Source organism: Ciconia boyciana, chromosome 8, assembly GCF_034638445.1.
Source record: "Ciconia boyciana chromosome 8, ASM3463844v1, whole genome shotgun sequence".
NCBI lineage: Eukaryota > Metazoa > Chordata > Aves > Ciconiiformes > Ciconiidae > Ciconia > Ciconia boyciana.
Genome location: NC_132941.1, coordinates 5,028,436 through 5,052,695, shown reverse-complemented (window position 1 = coordinate 5,052,695; position 24,260 = coordinate 5,028,436). Strand labels below are relative to the sequence as shown.

General features: G+C 40.2%; 1 protein-coding gene across 4 annotated transcripts in view; it reads right to left on the bottom strand.

Moving 5' to 3' along the window:
• IGF1R (insulin like growth factor 1 receptor) overlaps positions 1-24,260 on the bottom strand; it is a 196,899-nt gene that overhangs the window by 10,105 nt on the left and 162,534 nt on the right. For 2 of the 4 annotated variants that reach the window (XM_072870393.1, XM_072870396.1), the window contains exons 11-20: positions 20,844-21,130; positions 19,207-19,343; positions 18,710-18,869; positions 17,520-17,625; positions 16,046-16,116; positions 13,547-13,776; positions 13,141-13,251; positions 10,921-11,080; positions 8,509-8,638; positions 3,784-3,918 (exon numbers count right to left, since the gene is read on the bottom strand). In XM_072870393.1, the coding sequence (XP_072726494.1) occupies positions 3,784-3,918; positions 8,509-8,638; positions 10,921-11,080; positions 13,141-13,251; positions 13,547-13,776; positions 16,046-16,116; positions 17,520-17,625; positions 18,710-18,869; positions 19,207-19,343; positions 20,844-21,130 (1,527 nt within the window). The remainder of the gene's footprint in view (positions 1-3,783; positions 3,919-8,508; positions 8,639-10,920; positions 11,081-13,140; positions 13,252-13,546; positions 13,777-16,045; positions 16,117-17,519; positions 17,626-18,709; positions 18,870-19,206; positions 19,344-20,843; positions 21,131-24,260) is intronic. The other 2 variants (XM_072870395.1, XM_072870397.1) reach the window with 1 other exon arrangement.

The window sequence follows — 24,260 nt, the reverse complement described above, 5'->3', positions numbered from 1 at the left end:
TCTTTCCTATGCAACTTTTGCTCAAACAACTGAGCAGACACTGAGTTACTTTTTGCACTGAGACAGTAAAAAACAGAAAATGGAAAGTTACTACAGAAGCTGCATTCCATTCGAGTGTGCATTTGTGCTTTGCATCAGGCTTGATCTGGTGGGGAGAAGTGAAAAGACCTCTCCTATTCTGCTGTTGCTACATGCTGACATTACCTCTGCATAGCAGACCCTGGTTTCATACCAAAGGGAAAATCAGCAACGCGTAAATAGTCTAGTCATCTACAATACATGTGGGGGAAGCAATTTTGCTTCAAAAACAGTGGAATTCCAGCCTCCACAACTTTTAAAAGCCCCATGGGAACACACTGTCTGAGAGCTTCAGCTATAACAAACCTTCTTGCCACGCAGCCATCACCTGACGAACACTGCCGTAACAATGGTAGTACATAAAAACATAACTTATTACACAGGAAGAGGAGAAAAACAGCAAAGCTCCTCCTGGCACCGTCTTATTGAACCATCTGTCTTATTGCATGGTTCTGTCTGTAAAACCATGCAAACTATGCCAAGAGGGTGTAGCATAAACAGAACTGAGTCTTATTTCACCCTGTGTAAGAGTAAAAAGCCTCTAGAAATACCGTCCCCCTTTGTGCTTAGCCCTTTCACAGGGATTTACCACCTCTCTCAACAACAAGACAACCACGTCGTAAAATCCCCCTTTGCGCAAGCATCCAATACAACCAAGCTGTAGAACAGAACCTCTCCAGTTCTTCCAGTGTCCTTGGTCTCTCATCCATCTAAAAGCTACTGACTTGTTGCTACTGGGGTTAGCAAAGCACAGCCACTAACAAGCATTACTAGCATTGCAGTCTTAGGAAAGATGGAACATCCAAGATTGCTTGCACCACGTAGCATTCGTGCAGGGGGGGCAACAAGAGGCCCCTACGAAAACTACTGCACTGTGGCTGGAGCGTGCATGGCTGTGTCAACACTCACATAATCTGCAAGGTTAAAAATAGTAAATTCGGTGACAGTTGCAGCAAGATTCTTCTCTCTATTCTCATCTACGCTTCTCCACAGCAGTCTACCTCCTCCACCTGTTCTGGAGGTTTTTGTATGTCAGTATACTCCCCTCTCTCTACAGAAAGGTAAATTTGTGTTCTGTCCATAATTTTAGTTGTTTTCAAGTCAAACTAATTTCAAGAAAACAGTATCTCTGCATTTGTAGCCTACCACGTGAGATATAGAGAAGTGCAGTTCCTGGCTCCCCTCCTCGCTTGCTTTCACGCAGTACCAAGCACAAGAAGTACACTGACTTCCCTGCAGCAGGTGGACTTTGCTTTCTGGACATCTCAAGTTAATATTGTGAGTTAATATTAAGTATCACAGACCAGTCAGTCTCCACCAGCAAGAATCTGTGCTGTCTAAAAACCACCTTCCACTGGCACAGACATAGCAAGAAACCTGTCTTTAAACAGAATCTTTTAGCAACCTCCACAAAGAAGAGGACCCCCTATTTTACAAAGGGTTTCATAAAGCGCTTGCGACAGCAGTTGCCTGAAACATGCTGGGGTTGCATGGCAAGATCCGCATGCAATTTCTGGGCTCTTTGCAACTCTGTTACAAGCACCTTTCTGTCCAGTCAGTCATTTTTCTTGTTATGTCCCTTGCTGAGAAGCAGGCTATCAGACAGCTGGAGAGGGGAGAGGAACTCTGCCTACAGAGCAGGTCTCTGTGCCTGCCAGCAGCAACATGCCCAAGGTTCAAGACTGGCAGCAGTCGTCAGGTTATTGAGTATTGCACAGCATCTTTACAGCATCTTGGGCTGATGGGATGGAAGACAAGGAAAGAGGCGAAAACATACATACAAAAAAAGAAAAGCACCACGGTAATGCAAAATAGGTTATTTGAATGCCAAATGCATGTGCCTGGAACAAAGGTGAAGATTATTCCTGGAGCTTCCTACTGTTACTCCTACAACAGCCTATTTGAATTTCAGCAGACTTGGGTGTCTGTCCCAATACAAAGACAAAACAAGCTGAAAAGGAGCTAAAGCAAGTCACAATAATCTTCTAAGGTCAATACATTCAGGTTTTGGGGTTTTTTTTGCATTTTGGACAGTCAGGATGTTTTACATACAACTGTATCAGCAAAAAAAAAAAAAAAGACACCACTAAACCGGATGTGCCTTAGTTCTGAGTTCAGCCCTATTCCTTCTTCTGATGGAGAGAAGTGGCTAAATTCAAAGGAAGATTTTTTTTTTTTATTCTGCACCTCTGCAATGTCAGACTAATGTCTTGGTGGCCATAACTAACGTGTGAACAGCTTCTTCATTAAAATCAGCACAAAAAAGGCCTTTGCTGTTATACACTGGTGCAAAGATTTGCTCTGCCAGACATTAACCCAATTCTCCCAGCTCACAGGCCAGTTACCCTGAAAGTGGATTCATCCAGTAGCAACACCCAGCAAGCAGAGGATTATCTCTGAGAAGGAGGAGGAAGAAGAATGGGCCGGGTGGGCTGCAGTAAAGAGAACTTGCTGTGACTCCCCTCTCGTCCCCCTGTTCATACCACACATGCCCCAGGTTAAGTGGGAATTTCTAATGCTGAATTTCTTGCTGAGTACGTTCTCACTGTAGAGGTGTTTTTTTTCCTATGGACTCGGGGAGCTGACCCCTTCACACACCCTGTTCTTCCCCCATTTCTGCCTACTCCCCCCCTCCATTACACAGCCCTGACCATGTTAAACAATCTCCAGTCAATCTGACTGCCAGAAATTCTCCACAGCATCGTGGAAGGGAAAGAATGTGAAATTGAGGAATCACATGGCAGCTACACCTCCCCCTGCATATACCACCCACCCCCCTCAAACAACAAAACAACACTGCCTGTCATCTGAAACCAAAGCCAGCGCTCCAGCCAAAAAAGCTCTTTTCCTAAGAATCCCAAGCAGCTGAGGCCCTTAAGTGATTGTATCCCTTCTGTGGGCCTCCAACAAATTTCAATAACTGCAAGACACAGTATTTCCTTCCCAAAAGCTGGTTTGGGAAGTATATCAAAGTAATAAACTCTGAACAACTGAAACTGCTGTACACAAAAGCCAGCAGAACTATTTCAACAATGTAAAGCTAAAAACTGAAGCCTGCTGCATTGCACACCCTCCTCTGCTGCAAGGCTTTGTATTGATTCTAGGGGTAGACCAAGGTTTTTCTGCATACTTCTTTCTGTGCTTACAGGAAAGGAAACTGTTAGCAGGGGAGATCTGTTTATCTCAGTGTGATGAGCACTGTGACTGAAATAGCAGATCCACTGTTTGAAACACTGCTTCAGACAAAGGAACGATACACTCATTTACCTGTATGCTGAACTAAAAAGTTGAATTCCAGAGAGTATGCACAATACCTTTCAGCTCATCCTATGCTCTTTTTCCTCTTTATACTCAAGAGAATTACTTTAAGCAGAAGAGACAAGATTTAGGCACAAAGTCTTCTGCTGCAGCAAATGTCACTTACAAGCTTTTATTAAGTCTAATTTTATTAAGGAACACAAAGATTGGGTTTTGTTTCCTTATTAGAGGAGATAGCCCAAAGTGAGATTCCGGCCACAAGCAAAGTTGTTTTCTGGTATGTCTAGCTACTATAAAATACTAGATTGACAGACTGTTCAAGCAGCACCTCCCATTACTATCACTCTTTAATAACCCCTCCTGTGGTAGACAGGGCAGAAGCGGACATTGAAAGGATCAAGAAGAATAAACTGTGCACTGAGAACAGTGGTAACTGTTGACACTTACAGCATATCAGGACAATTGTCTGGTTTTTCCAGCAGACCTCCTTCCATCACAAAGCGGAGCACTTGTTCATTGGTCATGCCTTGGTATGGCTGCTCCGCTAACGTTGCAATCTCCCAAAGTACAACACCGAAAGACCTGGAAAACAAATCAGAACTTTAGAAAGCCGAGCAATCTTTACAAGGATATTTTTCTTAGATGATGCTGAGCAAGTAGGTATCCATGGGTATTTTATTTTACCAAAAAATTCCAATTGCTCAAAAAAGTATGCAGCTATGGTGACAGTCACATCACCCAGCATAAGAGACTGTTGACTTCAAACATCTCTAGTCAATAGTGAGAAACAGGCTCCCAGTTCTGAATGACTCTTCAGAATGGCCTCTGTAAGAAAAGACTGGAATATTACATCTCCATTTTTCACACCATAATCTACAGCTCAGAGCTGGTCATTATTATGATCATTCAGTGGTCCATCATTACTTGGTTACACCGGTTCTGTACAGGTCAACCAGTAAAAAAGCCACCACAAGCTCACTGCGTTGACCAGAAGCCTCCTCCTAACTCAGAGATTTAAGCTGTGAGCTTGCCTGGAGAATCAGCTCGCATCTCATCTCCCTTTCCCATGGCTTTGAGCTCAGATTTTAGGTGCACTGCGAGGTGGAATGAACAGTGGAGAGGGGAAAAGGAAAGATGCAGGTAAGGAAGAAAAAAATTTTTAAAATTCTGTTCCTATCTCTGCGCTTCCTATACAGAGGACCTCAGGCTGGATAGACACCTGACCATTAAAGTCTTCAAAAAGATCCGTGTGTGGCTGGGTGCAAGGAATCAAACCTTCTAAGCAGGCGGAGAAGTTGCAGAGACTGATTATTTAAAGAGAACTTGACAAGCCGCCCCACCCCCCCAAGCCACAGAGATAGCAAGAAAAAAACCTGCACCTTTAAAAAACTAAACTCAAAATCTTCATGTAACATATCTCAGGTACTCCTGATAGCAGTTGAGAAGGCAATAACACAGAATTGTAAGCTCTCATTCCAGTGCAAGCTGCTTTTCATCAGAAATACTTGAGTCACACAAATCCGATTTAAAAGCTGCATTTTTCCCTTACCGCTCTAGCAAGCCGAGAGCTAGACAGCAAATGAACACCACCGTACCTGTGCATCTCATCTGCCTTACCACTAAAAGCAAACAAACCAGCCTTTGTTCCCCAGGCACAAAAACACTTCTTGGGTAATACTTTCCATTTATCCCTCTGCTTTGGTTTCTTCCACATTCTAAGTCAAAGGTGCAAAGTAAGGATCAAGGCATTCGACATACAGCAGCAAGCAACAAAACCAATTTTTGAAAAAGACATGGCAGAAATGTGAATGTTCTCCAGCTTCTTGTACCAGCACCCTGATTTGCTGCTTCAGCAGCAAAACATTTAAGCCCCCAAGAGAAACTCAGTTACCCCTTTTGCAACATGTATATGTAACTCTGTTGTTGAAACAGAGCTTCTAGCTCCTTCTAACTAACCACCAAGGACAGCAGAAGTGAGAAAAGAAGTCTGCCTAATAATAGGAATTGATTACTGGTGAAGAAAGATAAGCATAGTTATGTAATTGGGTAGTTCGGACATAAGTATTGACACTTTCTAAAAATATCTCCATTTAAAATTAGTTTATTGAGCAGACATGGCTCAAATTGTCTGCCCTGCACTGAAGAGTCATCTACTTTTAGAGCTGCTGTGCAAAGAAAGAAAATCTCGATGCTGTCTTGTCTTCTGTGGCTAAAATGCTGAGTCAAGCTAAGAAAAAAAAAAAGCGTAGTTTCAATAGGGTATTGTTGTCAAAACAGGAGTCCAGTATTATTAGCTGGTTATGGTAGAGTGGTTTTATCTTTCAGTTATCCACTGTATCTAAAATGGTTTGCATCTGGAGCCAGAAGCCACAAACAGACTTGCAATTGTTTGCCTTTCAGGGGAGGCAGGGACAGAGGGTCAACTCAACATTTTGGTGCCTTTGAAGCTACTTTGATCACTGCAGGAATAATGAGAACAAGTCTTGTGCACCTAGTAGTCATATTATCATAACAAATAAACTTACGTTGCTCCTTCAAGGCAACCACCAGCTCTGAAAGAATGCAAGATGCTGAAGACTTATTTATAGAAATACACCCTCACCCTGAACAGTATTACATTAATTTTAATATGTTCTCCTTCTCTAACTACAACAAAAACAGTCTTGTCTAATTACCTCATTCTTCAGTCTGAAAAGCAATAAAAGAATGAATTGCTAAAATCAAGCTCCACCCTTCAAAGCCTCCAGACACTCTTTTTGCAGTTTGCCATTTCACCTTACAGCTTGTAAATCTTGGACTCTGACCACTCCCACAGTTTTGTCTTTTTGACATTTTGGCTTCTAAAACTTATCTTGAAGAACAGGGAACCAGATGTCACCATATCCTACCAAAAAGGCAGGAAAAACAATCTCAACATTTTTTACTGTTTGATGAAAACAAATGGCCCCCAAAACAGCCAAGCTACACGGTTTACATGAAGCAACTTCAAAATCTGAACCAATACAAGGAGTCAGGTAATTTTTCCTGGCATGAAGAGACCTTCAATGTATAATGTTTGGTCTAAAAGCTATTGAGATGTAAACCGGAATGATCCTTTTAGCCATAAGCAGATCAAGTAAACAGACACTATTTCATGACAGTGATAAGTCATGCTCCACTACATTTGGAATTCAGATTTAAATTTCTGAATCTATAGCTGTGGATACATGTGGCAAATGCAGATGTATACATGTTCTAAACAAACAGTGTATTCCTCATGCTGAACCAGGTTTTTTGTACCTCAAGATAGTATACCTATGTGAACCAAATTTCAGACTAAGTCACTTCTAACAAAGACGACAAACAATTCCAAGAAGGAACTGTCTGAAATACTGATGAGAGCCATGGACCTCCACTCCATAAAGCAATTTCTTCCTCTCTATGCTTTCAAGTAAAAATCCGTCAGATTTTACTCCTCCTCCTCCTCTTTAGTTTTCCAACCTTATAATCAGTAAGGTACTTTCCCTGATGTGACTTCTGGCTAGGCTATTTCACTCAGACTGTCCTGCTATAAACCGCAATAGTTTGCTCACCCCTGCTTTGGACTGAATGACCGATGAATGCCAAATCTTGTTAACACTGAAGGGAGAACTCATGTACTTCCTGCAACAACTAAAATACTAATTTACTTCTGACGCTTGATTTGGGGTCACATCTGTGGGGTTTTTTTGTTTAGAATTTGAGTTACGTTTTAACAATAATGTCACTTAGCAGTTACAGGTTAAAAGGAAAGCGTGTATGGAACAAGGGCAGTACGTCACCGAAGCTGAACACCTGATCTGCTGTAGCCCGCTTTTGATACAATGGCTGGAGTTGACGGCTGAACTTAAAAGTTATTGTTGTGTGGTAAGAACGGGCAGGTCTGCCAGCTCTTCACTCCAGGCTCATTCAGTTCTACATGTGGGGATTTTCTAGTGATATATTTCAAATTTCTGTCTGCTTTGTGAAGCCATTACAAGTCTCAAAATTCTTTTACTGTAGGGGGACTGCCAAAAGCATGCCTGCGCTGTTCCATTAGATAAATGGCTGATACAGGGCTTCCTCTTCAAGTCAAAGTGGTCATTTTCATCTGTTTCCAAGTTTGAGGGCTACTGGATTCATAAATAAGTTACTATCTATATGTAAAAAATTTTAAGCAACATTCTGGTGCTTTGCTTTTTCACTTGCTACGTAATTCCTCTTATGAGCCTTTCACTCAAAGCTGATGCTGTGGACTACAGTCCACTGACTCCAAAATCCTCAAGCTGTTTAAAGAAAATGCAGTTTACTACTAAAATACCATTCCTAGTGACTTCTAGCCATTTGGAGGCAATCAGCTGCCAATTCTGTAACAGATCAGCAGTAAAAACATCTTGTTAGGAAGGCAGAGAAACCATAAAAGACAGAATAGAGGTTTTGCCAGTACACGTTCCTCTTCTGCCAAGTCCTCCCTACCTATCTGCAAAAGTTTGGGGGGTGTGTGTGGGGAGAATTGTTCCAGAGCATTATTTCTTCTAAGAAGTATATTTTGAAATTTCCTGAATGCCTCTATTAATAACTTCACAGATACAGCAACTAGGCAATGTGCTTTTAAAGAAAAACCTATTTCTGCATCTTGTGGTATATAAAACAAGCAAACAAAGCTCCAAATGGAGAAGGATATACACAAGGGAGAACTCCCAAGAAAAAACCTGCTAGTGTACACAAACCGTCTGCGGGAAAGTAGAGTTATTTACACAGAAGGTTTTGATAGAAAAGCAGGTCAGCACTATGAACCTTTCTATATTCTTGGCAACTTTTAATGCTTTTCTTGAAGGAGGGCAGTTTGAAAAATGACAACTTGCTCTTCCAGGTGAAGGTAATGTTTTTCACTGCACAACTGATTTTACAACCCACAGCAGGAAACATGCCGCCACCTCCAGCTTTGGAAATCCATTTAATTCTGCTCTCTCTGAGAGCAGAATTTAACCTCACGAGTTCTTGATTTTGCAATGGAAATATGAAATATAAAGCAGAATGCTTCACAGTGGAAAAAAGAGAGTTACCTTTGAAGAGACAGGAGAAGCAGTATACTTAGTTAAGTCTACTAAAACAAGAAAAGAGGCTAGAAAGAAGAGGGGCTAAAATGGTTTTTCAGAGCCCCTTTTTTGTTACCAGACATCGGAGTGTGTTGTGAAGACTCCATCTTTCAGTGATTCTGGGGACATCCAGCGGACAGGCAGCAAACCTTTCCCTCCTTTACGATAATAATCTGTCTCGTAGATATCTCTTGTCATGCCAAAATCTAGAAGGTATAAATGTTTTGAGTTTGCATGATAAAATGATGAACGTTTCCCCTTACTACAAGCCATTGTAGCCAGCAGAGAATCACAGTTTGGTGCAAAGAATCTGCAATCTGTTACCACCACACTTTACTTTGCAGGCACTTTACCTGCTGCCTTAGGACTGGTTAGCTTCCCTCCCAACAAAACCAACAGACATTTTGACCATTGTCTTCAGTGGGTGAGAAGTCTGAATGATTTAAATACATTAATATGAAAAGTTCCAGGATTTACACTCAAGCCTTGCAGTAACCTAAGTCTTCTGAAGGTCTTACAATTCACTTATCTGTTCTCTAAATTCAATTATTTTCTTCTCTTTTTAAAGAGTGTAAAGAGCTCCTTTAGTACTTAATACTATTGTCTTTAATTAAAGATTCTCACATGTTGAGGGAAATGCTTCTCTCTCATTTTTTTTCCTCTTTCCAAAGGTAATTTCCAGTTCCTGTATAATATTCCATCTCAAATGCTACAGAGGATTAGGCTACATATTTATGACTAACACAGACCAATATTAAAGACATACTTTGGGTTATACGTATGTCCCTAGCTGTAAATATGTAAACGTTTGGAAGACTTGGATCTAACAATGATCATCTCCTGACTGTAACTCGGACTTATCCCAGAATATTTTTTGTGTACATTCAGCTTGATGCACAAAAAACTGCTGGGTCTTGGACTAGCCTATTTAAACCAGTAACTATGTTTTTCAGACACTAACCAAAAAGTTAATAAATCAGGTGGCATCAAATCTCTTACTAATATTAAATGCTGTCTGCTAACACAACAGACCTAGGGCAAAATCCATTTTATCAATACAGACCTGTAGTTGCCCCTTTTTTCTGGGAAAAGTGGAGTGAAAAGAGGACAATTCCTCCAGTTCTCACAATTGTTACTACCAGTCTATGGATGCCATTATTACCAGGCTTGGATGAGTGACCAACCACTGATCCTTCTCGTTCCTTGTCTGCTAGGGACACTGGTACCCTCAGTGATTATGACTAAAAAGCCCATCTGTGCAACTATTCCATCACTCCCACACACCAGGGTGACTTTATCCTGGCTGAATGGAAAATTCTTTAAAAATGTGATGCAAATAAGAAACAGATATGCAATGAGCATAGGACAGCGTAGCATAAAGCTCTTTCTCTGAGATCTAAACAGTCTGAGTTGGCGTGTTCCAGTCAAGATGCTCCTAAACTGTTTCTACATGAAGGGATTTTCAATACTGGTACGTAAATGAGAGCAGTGCAGCATATTTCACGAAATGCTTTCGGGGTAACCATGTACCACATTAAAGGGGAGAAACGCACCATCTTCAGTTCAAAGAACTGTAAAACATGCTGGTGGGGGGAGGAGGAGTGAGAAAACTGAAATGGGAAGGATTCAGGCTGACTTCCCCTGAACCTGCAGAAAATGCACAAAATCCCCCAAAGATCTTATTTCCTAATTAACTGACTCAAAATGAAATAATTTTTTCTTTCTCCCAAATGACAGGATTACTTACACAAATTATCAAAATAGCTGAGTTAAGCTCAGAGAAAAAGAATTAGTTTCCTACAGCAGAAGGCTGTTGCTATACATGTTATTTTAATGCGCACAACTCAAAAACAGCCAAAAGCTTAAAATCACCCTCTCTGGAGAGAAGTCTGAAAAAACTCCTCTGACACTATTTTGGAGGGATGCTGAAGGGAAAAAAAAGTGGTATTCTAACAGCAGAGCTGAGGAAAAGCTACTCTGTTGTCTGGAAAGCAGAACTCCAGTTCAGACTGGAAAGCATCCAGTTGAAGTCAAGCCTTACATTCCACTTCCAAATCAGATATGCTTTAAAATAATCCTAAAATTCTGATTCTTGAATCAATAAACAGGAGGTGGAATTATTTCTGCGCATTAACAGAAAAGCCAATGACACACCAGTGGTAACTACGCCATCCACCCAGCTGTCTCCAGCATCTGCACCTCAAATCACTGCTTCACTAGCTCTTTCTAAACCCATACGCGATACTATTTCCTCACTGGAACAACAGTAACTAGAGGTATTCCAAGAGTTTCAACTCAATGGTGACTGCTCACAGGTCTTAAATCACAGTAAACCTTCATAAGGAACATATTTCGTTCTGCAGAAATTTAAACTAGAGCTAAGTTTTAAAAGGTTTTTCAAACAGCTTTCAAAAAATTAAAATGCCTTCTAAGATGCTGATTTTTCAGGATGATGTTTTTCATTTGCATAAAAGTCAAGAAAGCGCACCTCCAATTTTCACTGTGAAGTCTTCTGCCACCATGCAGTTTCTCGCAGCAAGATCTCTGTGAACAAATTTGTTGGCGTTGAGGTATGCCATCCCATCAGCAATCTCTCCTGCCATCTGAATCATCTTCTTCAGAGTTGGAGGTGCCTGGCCAGGATTATTCTAAGCAAGATTAAGAAGATAAAACAGGTAAGAGGGGGGAGGGGGAAGTAACCGTTTCTACATCAAACTGTAACATACTATTTTTTTAATGGGAAAAAAAAATAAATCACATTATCACAATTCAGCCTGACATTATCCAGGCTAAACAGATATCCCATAGCATCCGCTTAGTGGGAAAATTGGCCGTATCAATCTGGGTTACAAACAGAACTCCCACATAGCTCTTTTAGGCCATTCTATTTTAGGGAATACAAGCCAGAAAGACTTTTTGGTGTAAGGATGTTATCTTACATCTATGGAGTTTAAATGTCCATCCTTCTGCCACACAAGTTCTGAGATACAAAGCAGAGGGTTTATTTTAGAGATTTGTACTGTTTTACGATCTTCACAAACCACCAGAAGATGTTAAATGGTTTCATTTCCTGTTCCCTAGTTCTCCATAACCAGACGTCTCTTGAATTACTTCTATTTGTAAACAGGAGACATGCTTATGGGACAATTTCTTCTGAAGCAAATTCACTCCTTAGCATCCATGGATATATGGCTTTGGCCATTCTCAGTCTCATGGATGAAGGAGTTCAGGTATTTATACACAGTCAGTTAAGTCCCACTATCCCTTACCAGTATGAATTTGCCTAAGCTTTACACCCCTTGGATAATCGTCACCGGCAGAGTAACCAAAACCAGAGCCTCATATACTGAATTCTACTAATGACAAAGATCCTAAAGCACACAGATCAAGTCACTGAACTTTATTACATCCCCATCCAGAGTTTAAACGGTCCCTTACCCACCTTCCATGGAAAGTGTTCATGTCCAGTCCCCATCATCACTTTCAAACTGTGCTACTTTGTGCTGAGATAATGAGCCATACCCACTACTTTCAGGCTCCTAAGAGCTGAATGCAACATACACTTTGAGAGCCAAGAAGGTATAAGCAAGAAAGCCCAGAAGGACCAATGTCAGTTGAATCCCCAGGAGGAAGAGATATGTATGGGAGCTGCATGGTTAAATTATCAGTAAAGCCAGTGATCAGGCAAGCCCTCCATCCACACCTTATTGAAGCATTCTGCCTTCCTCCTCATACAGGTCCTCTGAAGACTTTGCTCAATTTACATTGCACATTAAGACAGACAGGGAATTTAGGCGGAGGCCTATCACAGACTGTTTTGGAGAGCACCAGCGTACAAGACAGAAAAGCTAAGTACAGAGCTCATCGTTTTGGTAAATTCTATATAATGTCACTCTCCCTTTTTATAAAGTTTGTTGAATTCAACCAAAACTATTTAATATAACCTGAAACATTATTAATCATAAATGCTAGTCAAGCCCTTAGTCCATAGTCCTACTGGTATTTTCTGAATCCTGTATTCAGTATGATTATTTTCTGTATCCAATCACTTAAGCACTCTCCTCTTGCTACATGCAATGCCCTCCATTTATACCATATTCATTCTCTTGTGCACATATTGTGCTCATGTTCTGTTCCTTTAAGTTATTCACATCAGAATTTCTAGATCAAGGGCAAAACCTGCTGAGCTCATTTTCTACATAGTGTACTATGATTTCAGTGGCAAGTGACCTACGTGTCATCTTTATACTTCAGACCCTGTATCATATGTGGCAATTTTAGCTGTTAGACTGATGGCCTACATATTAGAGTATGCATATTAAGTAAGATACTAGATATTTACTTTCCAGCAGAGGCAACAGGCAGGTTAGACAACATGAAACAATTACCCTAACATGAATGGTTCGACTAGCCAATTTTTTGTTTAACATCTTGATGAGAAATTATATTAGACAAGAGATTTAACTCAAATCTGGAAAACAGGACTCAGTAACACAAGAAGGGACCTATTCCATACAGTACACTTGGCTATTTGCAAATAGCCTCATGAAAAAAGGTGTTGCAGATCACAGAGCAGCTCATGTTTTGTTCTTAGAGCTTAAGGAGAAGGGCAAGAAAGGCTAATTGCCTGCTGCTTCCAACATGATGCTGTTTTGTTCAAGATGATTCTAACTGAAAAAATAAAAAAACCCAGCAACTCATGACTCACCTCTGTGTCTGGCCTCAATGATCTCAGGTAACTTTTGAGGTCCCCACGTGTCATCAGCTCCATGATAACCAGCGTAGGCTGGCCCTGAGAAACAACACCAAGCAGCCGAACCTGGAAGAGGAAAAACAAACGTTCAGTTACAAATACAGCTAACTGAACTGTAGTAATCATTTATTCACGTCAATATGCAGCCCCAAAAACCAGGGAACCTGTGGGAAAGGTCTGAAAGTAGATTTGGTTCCACTCTCTGACTCCCGTTTAACAACAATATTATAAAGCTGAGCAGAGTTGAAGCTAAAAATCCCAAGTTCCTGCTTCAGTCAGTGAAGACGTGCCCTGAAAGCCCTCATACCAGTAAGCACCACAGCTGTATGAATCACAGCCTTGTTACATTTTCATGACTTACAACATGGTGACAATTGAACTCCTTCATCACTGAGGCCTCATTTAAGAACTCTATCCTCTCACGCATGCTTGCAGACTCATTGACAGTCTTGATGGCCACCCGGGTCTCCGGCTCATCCTTCACCACTCCCTTGGCTATTCCCTCATACACCATTCCAAAAGAGCCTTGCCCGAGCTCCCGACACATGGTGATCTTCTCACGAGGCACCTCCCATTCGTCTGGAACATACACTAAGGAGAGAAAGAACAGGCTATGATGTTCCACTTCTGCAAGTGGTGCGATCACGCATCACTTTATGATACCTACCGCCCAAACAGTTTTACTGTAAACAACACTAGACACAATGCTGAGACCTTGCACGACGTATGCAAATAGTCCATGGTCTTTCCCATACAGAGATAGGTAGATGCTGGGCATACAAATAAATCTTAAAGAAATGTGTAGATGGACTTGAAGGGGTCTCACTATGGTACTGACATAATGGGATAGAAATAAGAAACCTCAAAGCGCAAAACCAGGATGGGAAGAGGCTTGAATCAATACTTTAGGCTTGAGCTTTTCTTGGGATCCTTGGTTTCCTAATTCTTCCGCACAGCATCAAACGTACTTGATCATCTGTATCAGTTTAGTGTCTGCCGTATTCTCTATTAATAGATTGATTCTATGACTAGAGGGAAACAGACTCTCTGATCTAGTAGGCTCTTTGCATGAAACTATTCTGATCACTTGCACACACACTGTTGCACCAGTAAAGGCAGAACTTGCTGCTGCTGCGCGTCTTTGATCTGAGGCAGGAGAGAGATCTCAGAAGGTGACTGCCAGGAGGGAGGACTGCCTCAGGCAAGAAGACATCTGAGTAGTCACTGATGCTGCTGCCTATCAGTCACCAATGGAGGGGACAGTTGTGTCACATGCTCTGGATGGGTGAAATGACAGGGTGCAAAAATAGAGGATTATAGCATGAACACTGACAGACCTTTAACCCTAATGGTGCTGCTATAAAAAAAATAAGAGAGTCTTCTGCCGCTCTGGCTAAACCCAGTAGCCTCCTGGGGGCTTTTGGAAACACTATTCCGGCAGGAAGTCTACAGCAGTAGGATCAAACTAAACCATAAACAGAAGAACTGATGCCTCAGGGAAATTCATCTGATGTTCTGATTTCTTCCTGCACTTGAAGAGCTCCACACGTACATAACCCATACAGTATGGGCACATGCTCGTTACAGACAACCACACCTCTGTATGTGTGTGTGTGGGAAATATATTAATTATCTACAAAGTAGAGCTCCAGTGGGAACCTAGTTGCTTTTGTATTTTATTATTTTTTAAAGCAATTCATTTAGCCAGAAAGCTGAATTTCCAGGGTTCTCCATTCCATAGCAATCCACCACATGGGCTTTCTGGAGATGCAGAGCTGAGGATCCCTGGACTGCCAGGCTCATTCAGCTCCTGCTACTGCTCAGGGACAGCCAACACAAGAACTGGCAAGAAGTTCATCTACACCATTAGCAGGCACAACCTCCTGCAATAGTGAAGTACAGGAAAATAATACAGACACACAGATAGCAAAACCAAAAAAAGCACGCTGTTCCAGAACAGCAATTTTGTTTTAAATATTTTTTATTTCCTGGATGGTTTTAAAGACTTGAGCATTATCCACACCGTATCTCCCGCAGAAAATTGTAAGAAATTAAGGATGCCCCCCAAAACTCTACACCTGACTTTAGAACTACAATTATTTCACTCTGTTAGCAGAGCACTCAACACAAGTATACAGCTAGGATCTAAACACTGCCACAGTCTAATACCTCTAAATATTGTCATCACCAAATATACACATCAGTCACAAATAAATTAGGTCAATTTGAAACTAGCTTTAAAAAACTGTTTTGCCAGCTAGAGAAAAAATGGGCTTATCTACACTCCAGATATTAAGAGAAACAAATATGGATTACATGAAATATCCGTGCTCATTTTAACACAAAATTTCTCCATCTGATATGTCTGGAAGCTCACAATATTGCTTTCCTCTTTCTCTAACTGTGAAAAGGTGTTGGAGCGTTTTACAGGGATGGGAAGTGAGGAGACAGTATTGCTTTTTATTAAACGTTACTATTTTTCGCATGAAAAGTACATAGAAACAAGCAATGGGTTTGTTCCGATAGGTCAGAATAGGGCTTGAAAGGGCAAACGTGGAAGACAATGAATTCATGAATTCTTCTTTCATTCCAGTGAAAACATCACTGGATGAATAGATGATAGTCTGAAAGTGAAACTAATGCATCCAAATTTGCCTCAGCTGAATAAACTACAGGAAAAATTTCAAAAACTCCCCAGTTTCAATAGACAGGTGACATTTACTTATTATCAATGATGGATACTATGGCTGTGCTAATAAAATGGAGAAAATGGTTTTACCACATCCCTTTTAGAGTTTTCAGTCAGACACAAACAGAATATATTAAAGTAAAAGAATCAGAAGCGTAAGGCCACACTTACCGTCTGAAGCACTGAAGTACTCGGGGTTCACAGAAGCGTAAAGTACCCCATTGCCCAGTCTGTCACTGTTCCTGTTGAAATATTTTTTTTTCTTTTTTAATCTTTAAACCTAAGTAAATTTCAGACCACCTCTTCTACAGCTTTTCCACCGTTTGCTCAACCATAGAATATTGTTTACTGTACGTGGAGAGCTTTTCGGACAAAGGGGACAAACCAAGTTCTTATTCTACCTGACATAATCAATGGGAAAATAGCCCTGAACAGCTTTCCCAGGAAACCTGCAGTCTTCTCTATACTAAATCAGCACCAGAAAACTGTAAACACAAGGTTCTTTTAGCTGCTGGGTAAACATCCTTTAAGGCAGGCAGCTGTATGGTAATACACCCAGGAGACCTGTGGCTGAGAACATACTTTAACATCACCTGCTCTACTGTGGGAGTGAAGTGATCTGGCAAAAGACAAGATTGTTTTTAATGGGGAATTCCATTCAACTATTTTATAAGTGTTTCTATTATTTTATTTTAAAAACAAAGACACATTCCCCCCCCCCCCCCATTTTACTGGGGTGATTTTCAGAGTAAGACATATTTATTCAGCGCTGTGAGAGCTCTTGCAGGAGGCAGGCTGTAGAAATAAAATTATCAATCAGACCTCAGAAAATCAAAGACAAAACATTCTTGTGGGCTAGAACAACAGTTTAAAGAAGGATGAGTTATCAGGCATTTCACCTAGGAGAGCCCAAGGGAAGGCCAAGCAGGTATTGTACTTCACTAGACACAAAGCCCTTTCTGGAGTGCTTGAGGAAAATTGGTACTACTGTCTGCACACAAATGAATTAGAGCTGGAAATAACAAGATATTCAATGAGCATAGTTTATATGAGTGTAATAACCTCCATATCTAGAAAGTTGCAAGGCTGAACATTTGCACTGACTTCTATTAAGTTCTCATTATGTATTTTAATTAAATAAAAAAAATCAACCACTAGTTACAAAAAACAAAATTGAGGAAAACAAGTAAATAGAACAGTCGCCTAGATTGCTCTGTCCAGGATGTAATTTTTTAAGTGAATGTAGACTTCAAAATACCTCTAGAGTTTGCAAGAAATCAAATTAACCTAAATTGAATTAAGTTTTCATGATTTATATTGACCCATATTTCAGTCAAAGCTTCTGATTATATAAGTTCAGTATCTGCCATCATTGTCCCAGTGGATATGTTCCTGACAACCCTTCCTCTTCCCTCTCAAACATGATACTGTAATAAAAAGCCTCTTCATATCTCAAGCAGCAGCCAGATGCTTGCTGGTAACTCTAAACCACCTCCTTTTACACACCAACATGACAGAATCTACTTTAGCTTCTCGAGTCCTCTGAATGCCATTAACCTTTTTATTTCTAACTTGCTCCATGGGCACAGATTTGAAAATAAACATTCCCCTCCTGCAGATTTAACCACAAACATATACAACTCACCTCTTTTTGTTAAAGACATACAGCATTATCAGCAATCCCCCAATGATGAGCAGGAAAGCAATAGGGAGCACAATTATCAAGTGCAGGAAGTTTCCATAGTTTGCTGCTGCAACGAACAAGAAAACAATTGTATCAGGGTTTCTATAAAATCTCCATTAACAAAGAAACATTCAAAACCACTCAGTATATTTCCATACGGGGACGAAATCAAAGTACTCATTTTCTTGTCTGATGTGGAAAAATGTACTCAGAAACACTCCCTAACTGCAGATTAGTGGAACAAGAAAAGAGACAGTGAAAAGTATTAATTTTGTACAGAACAGTGTCTGTCTGGGGTTTGTTTTCACAAGTTATGCTTAAGGACTTACATTCCTCAGTGAACAATATGTAATTGTTCACTTGCATATTCACCTTTTTTCCACTTTTTGTTCACCTTGCAACTGCTTATACTTATATTCAGAATATGCACACACTGCTCTTTACTTCAAGTTCTTCAAAGTCCAGCAATTAGAAAACCAAAAAGGAATAAAACATGGAGTTCCAGTTTTCTGTAGATACATCTGCTCTACAACTAAATACAGAAGTTCTTGAGAGGGTCTCTGTGAACACTACGGTGGTGTTCTTCCAAAATATAAATTGTCAGGACCAGCATCACTCTTTCATCAGGATGTTATCTTTATCAAATGTCACTCGGAACAGGTAATATGAAATAACATCTTGATATTTTAAAAAACCTGCCAGCCAAAAATCTAAACAAATTATTTGTTTCTCATATTAGTTTTCAATTTAAAGCAGGTTTGCCTTATTGCCACAGTTTTTGTACAATCCAACTCCATGTTGTTATGGCCAACATTACATTCCCAACAGAGTTTTACATCATAGGAAGCCACAGCAGTGTGTTCTACACACCCACCACCTGGTTGCACCTCTCACATATATATATAATGCATGCAAGAAAAGGACCACACCTCAGATACACCTTCTGGTTGTCAACACTTGCCAAAAAATGGAACAGAGAAGAGTTCCCAAAGAAGCATCAGCAAATAAGAGGAGTATTCAGAATACAGGCAAGAGGCTCATATGCCCAATTACGTATGATAATTCGTGATGTTTACGTATGTTAAACATCAGGAATTATTAAAAAGACAATAGTCCCCCAGTTTGACACAGCCAACAAACATTCATCTTACTCTTGGGTTGCACATAGAAAGAGACTGGCTCAGTCCATGACCCATTTCCAGCTAACGAAGTGGCCTGAACTCTAGCAGAATAGTTTCCAGGGTTCAGATGAGTTAGCTTAGCTCCTCCAAGCTTCTTGTATTCCTGTCTGGAAATACATTCCCGCTTCTCCTAAAAGAAAAAAGCAATTTACAATTCATGTTAATATCTTCACATTCCTTCATTCTTGAGAAAACAATATGGCTGCAGGATAAGCTAATTTTTGTCACTAAAAGCCCCATCTGATCAGTTTTTCTTTGAACACCTTAAGGAGATCTGTGGAATTCAAAAACGGTCAAAATAAATGAGACAAAGGAATGGCATGCTGGTTGATGCTGGGTGTTTGAAATCACAGTTTCTATCTTTGGTCTGCAGCACTGCACAGAAGCATGTTAAGAAAGATCCCGTTTTGTGTATAAATTAAGAGTTACAAGCAGTAACTCTTAACAGAGAAATGTCAAATCCTCACCTCTCCATGCTGCCCATATTTGATTTCATACATTAGTATCAGTCCATTTGGATTTGCAGGCTCTAACCACTTCAGGTAGACGGTATTTTCTTCTTTTGCTTCCCATGCTACTGTTCCTGGAATGTTATCTGCTCCCTCTGTAAAATATTTACAAGTGATGTCAGAAGAACACCTATTACTGAAACAGGAACTTACACCACAATTGAGGAAAATAAAAAGGTTCATACTATTCTTTGGGTATCAAAGCACTGCAGTTAAGTGCTATTCAAAGATCCAGAGAACAAAATGCATGGGCCAGGGGCCTGTTGGAGAGATTAGCGGAGTCCGAACTGCTGATTGCCAGAAAAACAGTGTGGTGTATACAGCTTCACCAGGTATGGGCTCTGTGTGTCAAAAAACCTGTTTATCAGCATCAGGTTCTTCCTTTCAAACTTTCCACTACACCAAAACAGTGCAGACACAGCTATTTCCACCAAATGGCTGCAAACAGCAACCTGTCTGCAAATGGCTGTAAACACATAAGATCTGCCCCACTGACATCCCCTTCCGAAAACATCTAGTCTTTGGAAATCTGTTGCAGTTTAAAACGGAGTCTCATCAGCAATTCAGGAACCGCTTTATCCCTATTTAATTCTTGATAATTTTATGTGTTTTATTCAAAACTTAACAGGAATATGAAGACCAGTTCAGTCAAAGAAAAAAGACCACTTTTTCAAAAATACAGTTGTTAGGTTTAGAAGAAAACAGAATTGTTTAGCCTTTAATTTTCAGAGCCATGTGCTAAAAATCTGGGAACACTTATTTCCTTTTCCCTGATCTCACAGATTTCCTTATTTCCTTGAAATAAGCAATACTTTTTGCCTTTTTACTGACACAGCTGGATCTGGATTATGATAGTCTTTCCTTCCAGAAACAAAACAAAATTGCTGCCATTCTGCATCAAATATTCCCAGACATCTGCTAGAGTCACAAGCTCTTTGCTGGATGCATATGAGCTTACACTAAAATCATCTCTCTTCTTCTCAGAAGAAGTACAATCTGTAAAAGTCCCAAACATGAGTACAGCATTCAATGCTTCCTATTTGAAGTACTCTAGATGCCGGCAACTGGGCACAAAGCAACACAGTACTCCTCCTGTTTCCAGGCTGGACAAATGCATGGTCATTCTGTGACAGAAGAAACATTTGGCAAACATTCCCACCAGCAAAACTCTAACATCTGCAAACAGTTCAGAGGGAACACAGCAAAACTAAACATTAGCTGAGAAACGTTCCTCTGTCTCTATTCAGCATACAGGGAACTGAAGAATAAAACCTTTCAACCCACCATGTTGTGGTTATACCTATATCGCTGGGAAATGGATTCTCTCATCATTATCTCAGTAGTCAATGCACGCACTTCTACCTTTCTCCAGATCACAGGACAGACTCAGTACATATCACTAAGTACACACAAGAGACCAGTCAACGACATTAAACTACTGTAACAAAGTTTTATATAGTTCCAATTTATTTTCTTGCATATAATTTTTTTATTATACCCCAATGTTTTTCTAACTGTTTTTGGAGGGCTTGTTCTCCCTGAGATTGATTTCTCCCCAGAAAATAAAACAAAGCTTTATACTTGTGACAGCATACCTGAAGGCATGGTTCTTGCAAAGACAAAGTTGGAAGCACTACATCCAAGTGTGTCAGCTTCATGGTTGCAGCTGTGAATATCAATGCGGTAAAGAGTAAAAGGCTGGAGATGGGAGATCACAGTTCTCTCCTTGCCATCCACCTTGGTCTCAAAGAACGGGTATTCCACCTCACTCTCCTCTGAGTCAGAAACGTTGGTGAAGTGATCTGTCCCAGTCGCATTCCTGTTTCGAGAGGCCAAAGTGGCATTTGCGATTCGGAACACGTCCCTCCGCTTCCGATCGGGTCTGTGGAGCAAACACACAGGTATAGAAAAGATCTCTTCAGAGAAACACCACTTTTCCTCCAGCTCTGTGCAAAAAAACCCCAGTAAAATAGGTAACTCTGCAATTAAAAAAGCTAAATAAAGGAAACTCCAAAACAAGACAAAAGCTTTCTCTTAATCTGAACCTGCCACGTGTCAGCACATCCTATTACTCTCTCTTTTGGTCAGAAACCAATCAAAACTCTGAAGCTCACACTGCGCCCCAAGATAAACGTGCAAACTTCTGACCTCACACAATAAACTGAATAGCAAAAATGGCTTCACTGTTATTCAATAAACATCCTAGATTTGTGTTTAATGACAGTAATGTTGACATTTAAAATAAAAATCAGATGTTAAAGGTTGAAACGGTTAGGGAAAAAACTTGTTTTGAAGTTTGCTGGATTAGCAAAGCTAACTCTCAGTAGGCAACAAACTTTCTTTTCAGTTGCAATGAAATTACAGAACTTTGAATGTGCTGCACCAAGAAAAGAAACCTTGGAAGGTAACTGAAGACCATGAATGTTAACCACCACTAATGTGTGGTAATTGATGTATCTCTACTTCTCTCACCCAAACAAAAACTCTGCAAAGGAACAATCTTCCCATATGAGAAAACACAGTACTAATATTGTGTATAGCAAAGAGTTCACTGAGCAACTTTTCTTTGCCTTACAGGCATCTGTATTAAATTTATGCAGAGTTAAAAACTCGAGAATTTACAGCAACACTACTACTTTCTCTAGTCTAAGAAACTGTTGTAGTGGACAGGCCTGAGTAGCAGTACAAGCGTCAATACGAAAATACTCTTACAAAGATTTGGATGGTATTAGCTAGCTAACACACAATTGCTACATGTTAGACTTGTCACTTGGTCTTGTGTCAGATCCAAGGCTGTTTTGCACAGAAGCACTAATTACATAGGGCAAGCTGGCTTTTCCAGCTCCTGCTCTCCTAGCCTCCTAAGTTTGCAGGACTGCTCACACCTGGAAAGCAATGCACCAGGGGAGGTAAAGAAGAATGTAAGAAAAGTCACACTACAAAAACAGTTTTGGCTTGAATCCTATCCCACCTGAAATCACCTAGCCAGTGCCCATTTAGCACCCGGTCAGTGCAAGGGTTATGAAGGACAAAGCTGAAGTCTAACACGTTTCTATCAGAGAGCGAGTTACAAATCAGGCAAATAACGCCTCCCTCAAACACACAACAGGAAGAAAGATGACTCAACAGGAGAAGTTAATTCGCTGTCAAATATACCGTCTTAGTACGTCCAGCCACAAAACAGCATGCTGCAGAGAGAGCCAAAAACAGGCTGACTTGGTTTTGAAATCTTCTGGCAGAGGTTGGATGAAATTTTTTTTTAGAAGTTCTCTACAAAATTTTCCAAAATCCTTTTACTATGTCTTGAGTAGTCTTTTTTACACTGTCAGATCCCATGTAAACCACAGCACAGAAATAAACTAAGACAAGGAAAAAACCTCCAAAGTTACCAAGAAATTGTTTTAAGCTACACACAAGCGAATGTCGTAACTTGTCAGTGGGGTATGGGGGAATTTCATAGGAGATGTAAGCACTTGCGCCTCCTCTACACTGGTATTTACAGAAGTTACTAAAGCTATTCACCTTGCTCAGGGTGAGTATTCATTTACTGCTTTAATTCAATGGAACAAACGAACAAACTTTTGAACTGCTAAAAGTACACAGGATGCCCAGCACTGAAATGATGAACATTTGCACAGATTTTGTGATAAAAGCAGTGAAAATAAAAAGTTCATTTTCAATCAACCACAAAAGCACGTGCTAACACAAGAACCCAAAAGGCATGACTCTGTCTATCACTGCTTTTATGGGATGCGTGAAGTTTCAACTCTTTGGTGGTATCGGGGGGTGTGGGGGGGAAGTACAGTCCTACCTCGCCTTTTGGGGAAAAAGGTAAAGAGAAAGCAACACAAAACTTGTTGGTGAAAACTACAGTCGTATCAGGAAGAGAAAAAGACCTGCAGGATAACCACAAGGCACACATGATTAAAACATCAAGACATTTGACACCATTGCTTTTCTGTCAAGCAGCTTCCTGCTTTCATGAATGGCACAAGATAAAGACAAAAAACAAGCATCCAAGGAAATAAGGAAAAGGCTAGAGATAAAAACATGAAAATTCATCTATTCTGTTAAGGAGAGGAAGGAAGAGAAATGCAAGAGAAAAATTAGAAAATAACACTATAAAAAATTAAATCAAACTGAAATTAAAAAGAAGAAAAAAATGTGGGTCATTTAACATAAAAGCTAACTGTCTCATACTTTATGGCAATTTTAATGTTACTTCTCAGATAGCTTCTACTACACACAGAGCCCATCTCATCCTGCTCATTAGAGAACCAGAAACCTTGAAGAATAACTCATCCTCCTGTGTTTGTGAGTGTCTCTTCAACACTAACCATAATCCTAATGTTTCAAATCTACCTCACCACTGCAGTAATACACATGGGGCCATCCAGAAGTTGCACACAAGATTAGATCAACAGGCTTTTTAAACAACCTTAAAACCACCCAGTCAAATATTTTCACGCTGTATTACATGCTGCATCTCTTTCATGATATCCTGGAGAAAGGCAGAACACTGGAAACATATACTACTATTGAGGCTTGCATTAACACATTAATTAACTTCTCCCTTGGGAAAGAGGGAGAAGAAAAGAAAAAAAAAAAATAAAGATGACATCTGCAAGTAACAAGCTGCTTAGATTTGTCCTATGGAGACACCTCACTAGCTCATAATCTTTAATTTCCCTGACATACAGTCTCTTTAAAGTTGCTTAGCTATGCAGCTATTTCTGAGTCGTACCTTATCTGCCCTTGCTGTCACAAAACCCACCCTTATGACAGTAAGTTAAGAAAAAAGGGAAACAGTCAAGCTTTCAGGAAATTCTTTGTGAACTGGTCAGTTTATTTGTTACTGTCTGAGTCCAAGGTTCTACGAGTTTCCTTTGGGAGGGGGGGATTGCAAGAAAATTTGGGAGATGATAAACAACACATTTTAAGTGACAAAGCTCTGGTGAAATAAAAAAGTTCATTTGTAATAGACGTTCAAATAGTTTAGACCTGACACACGC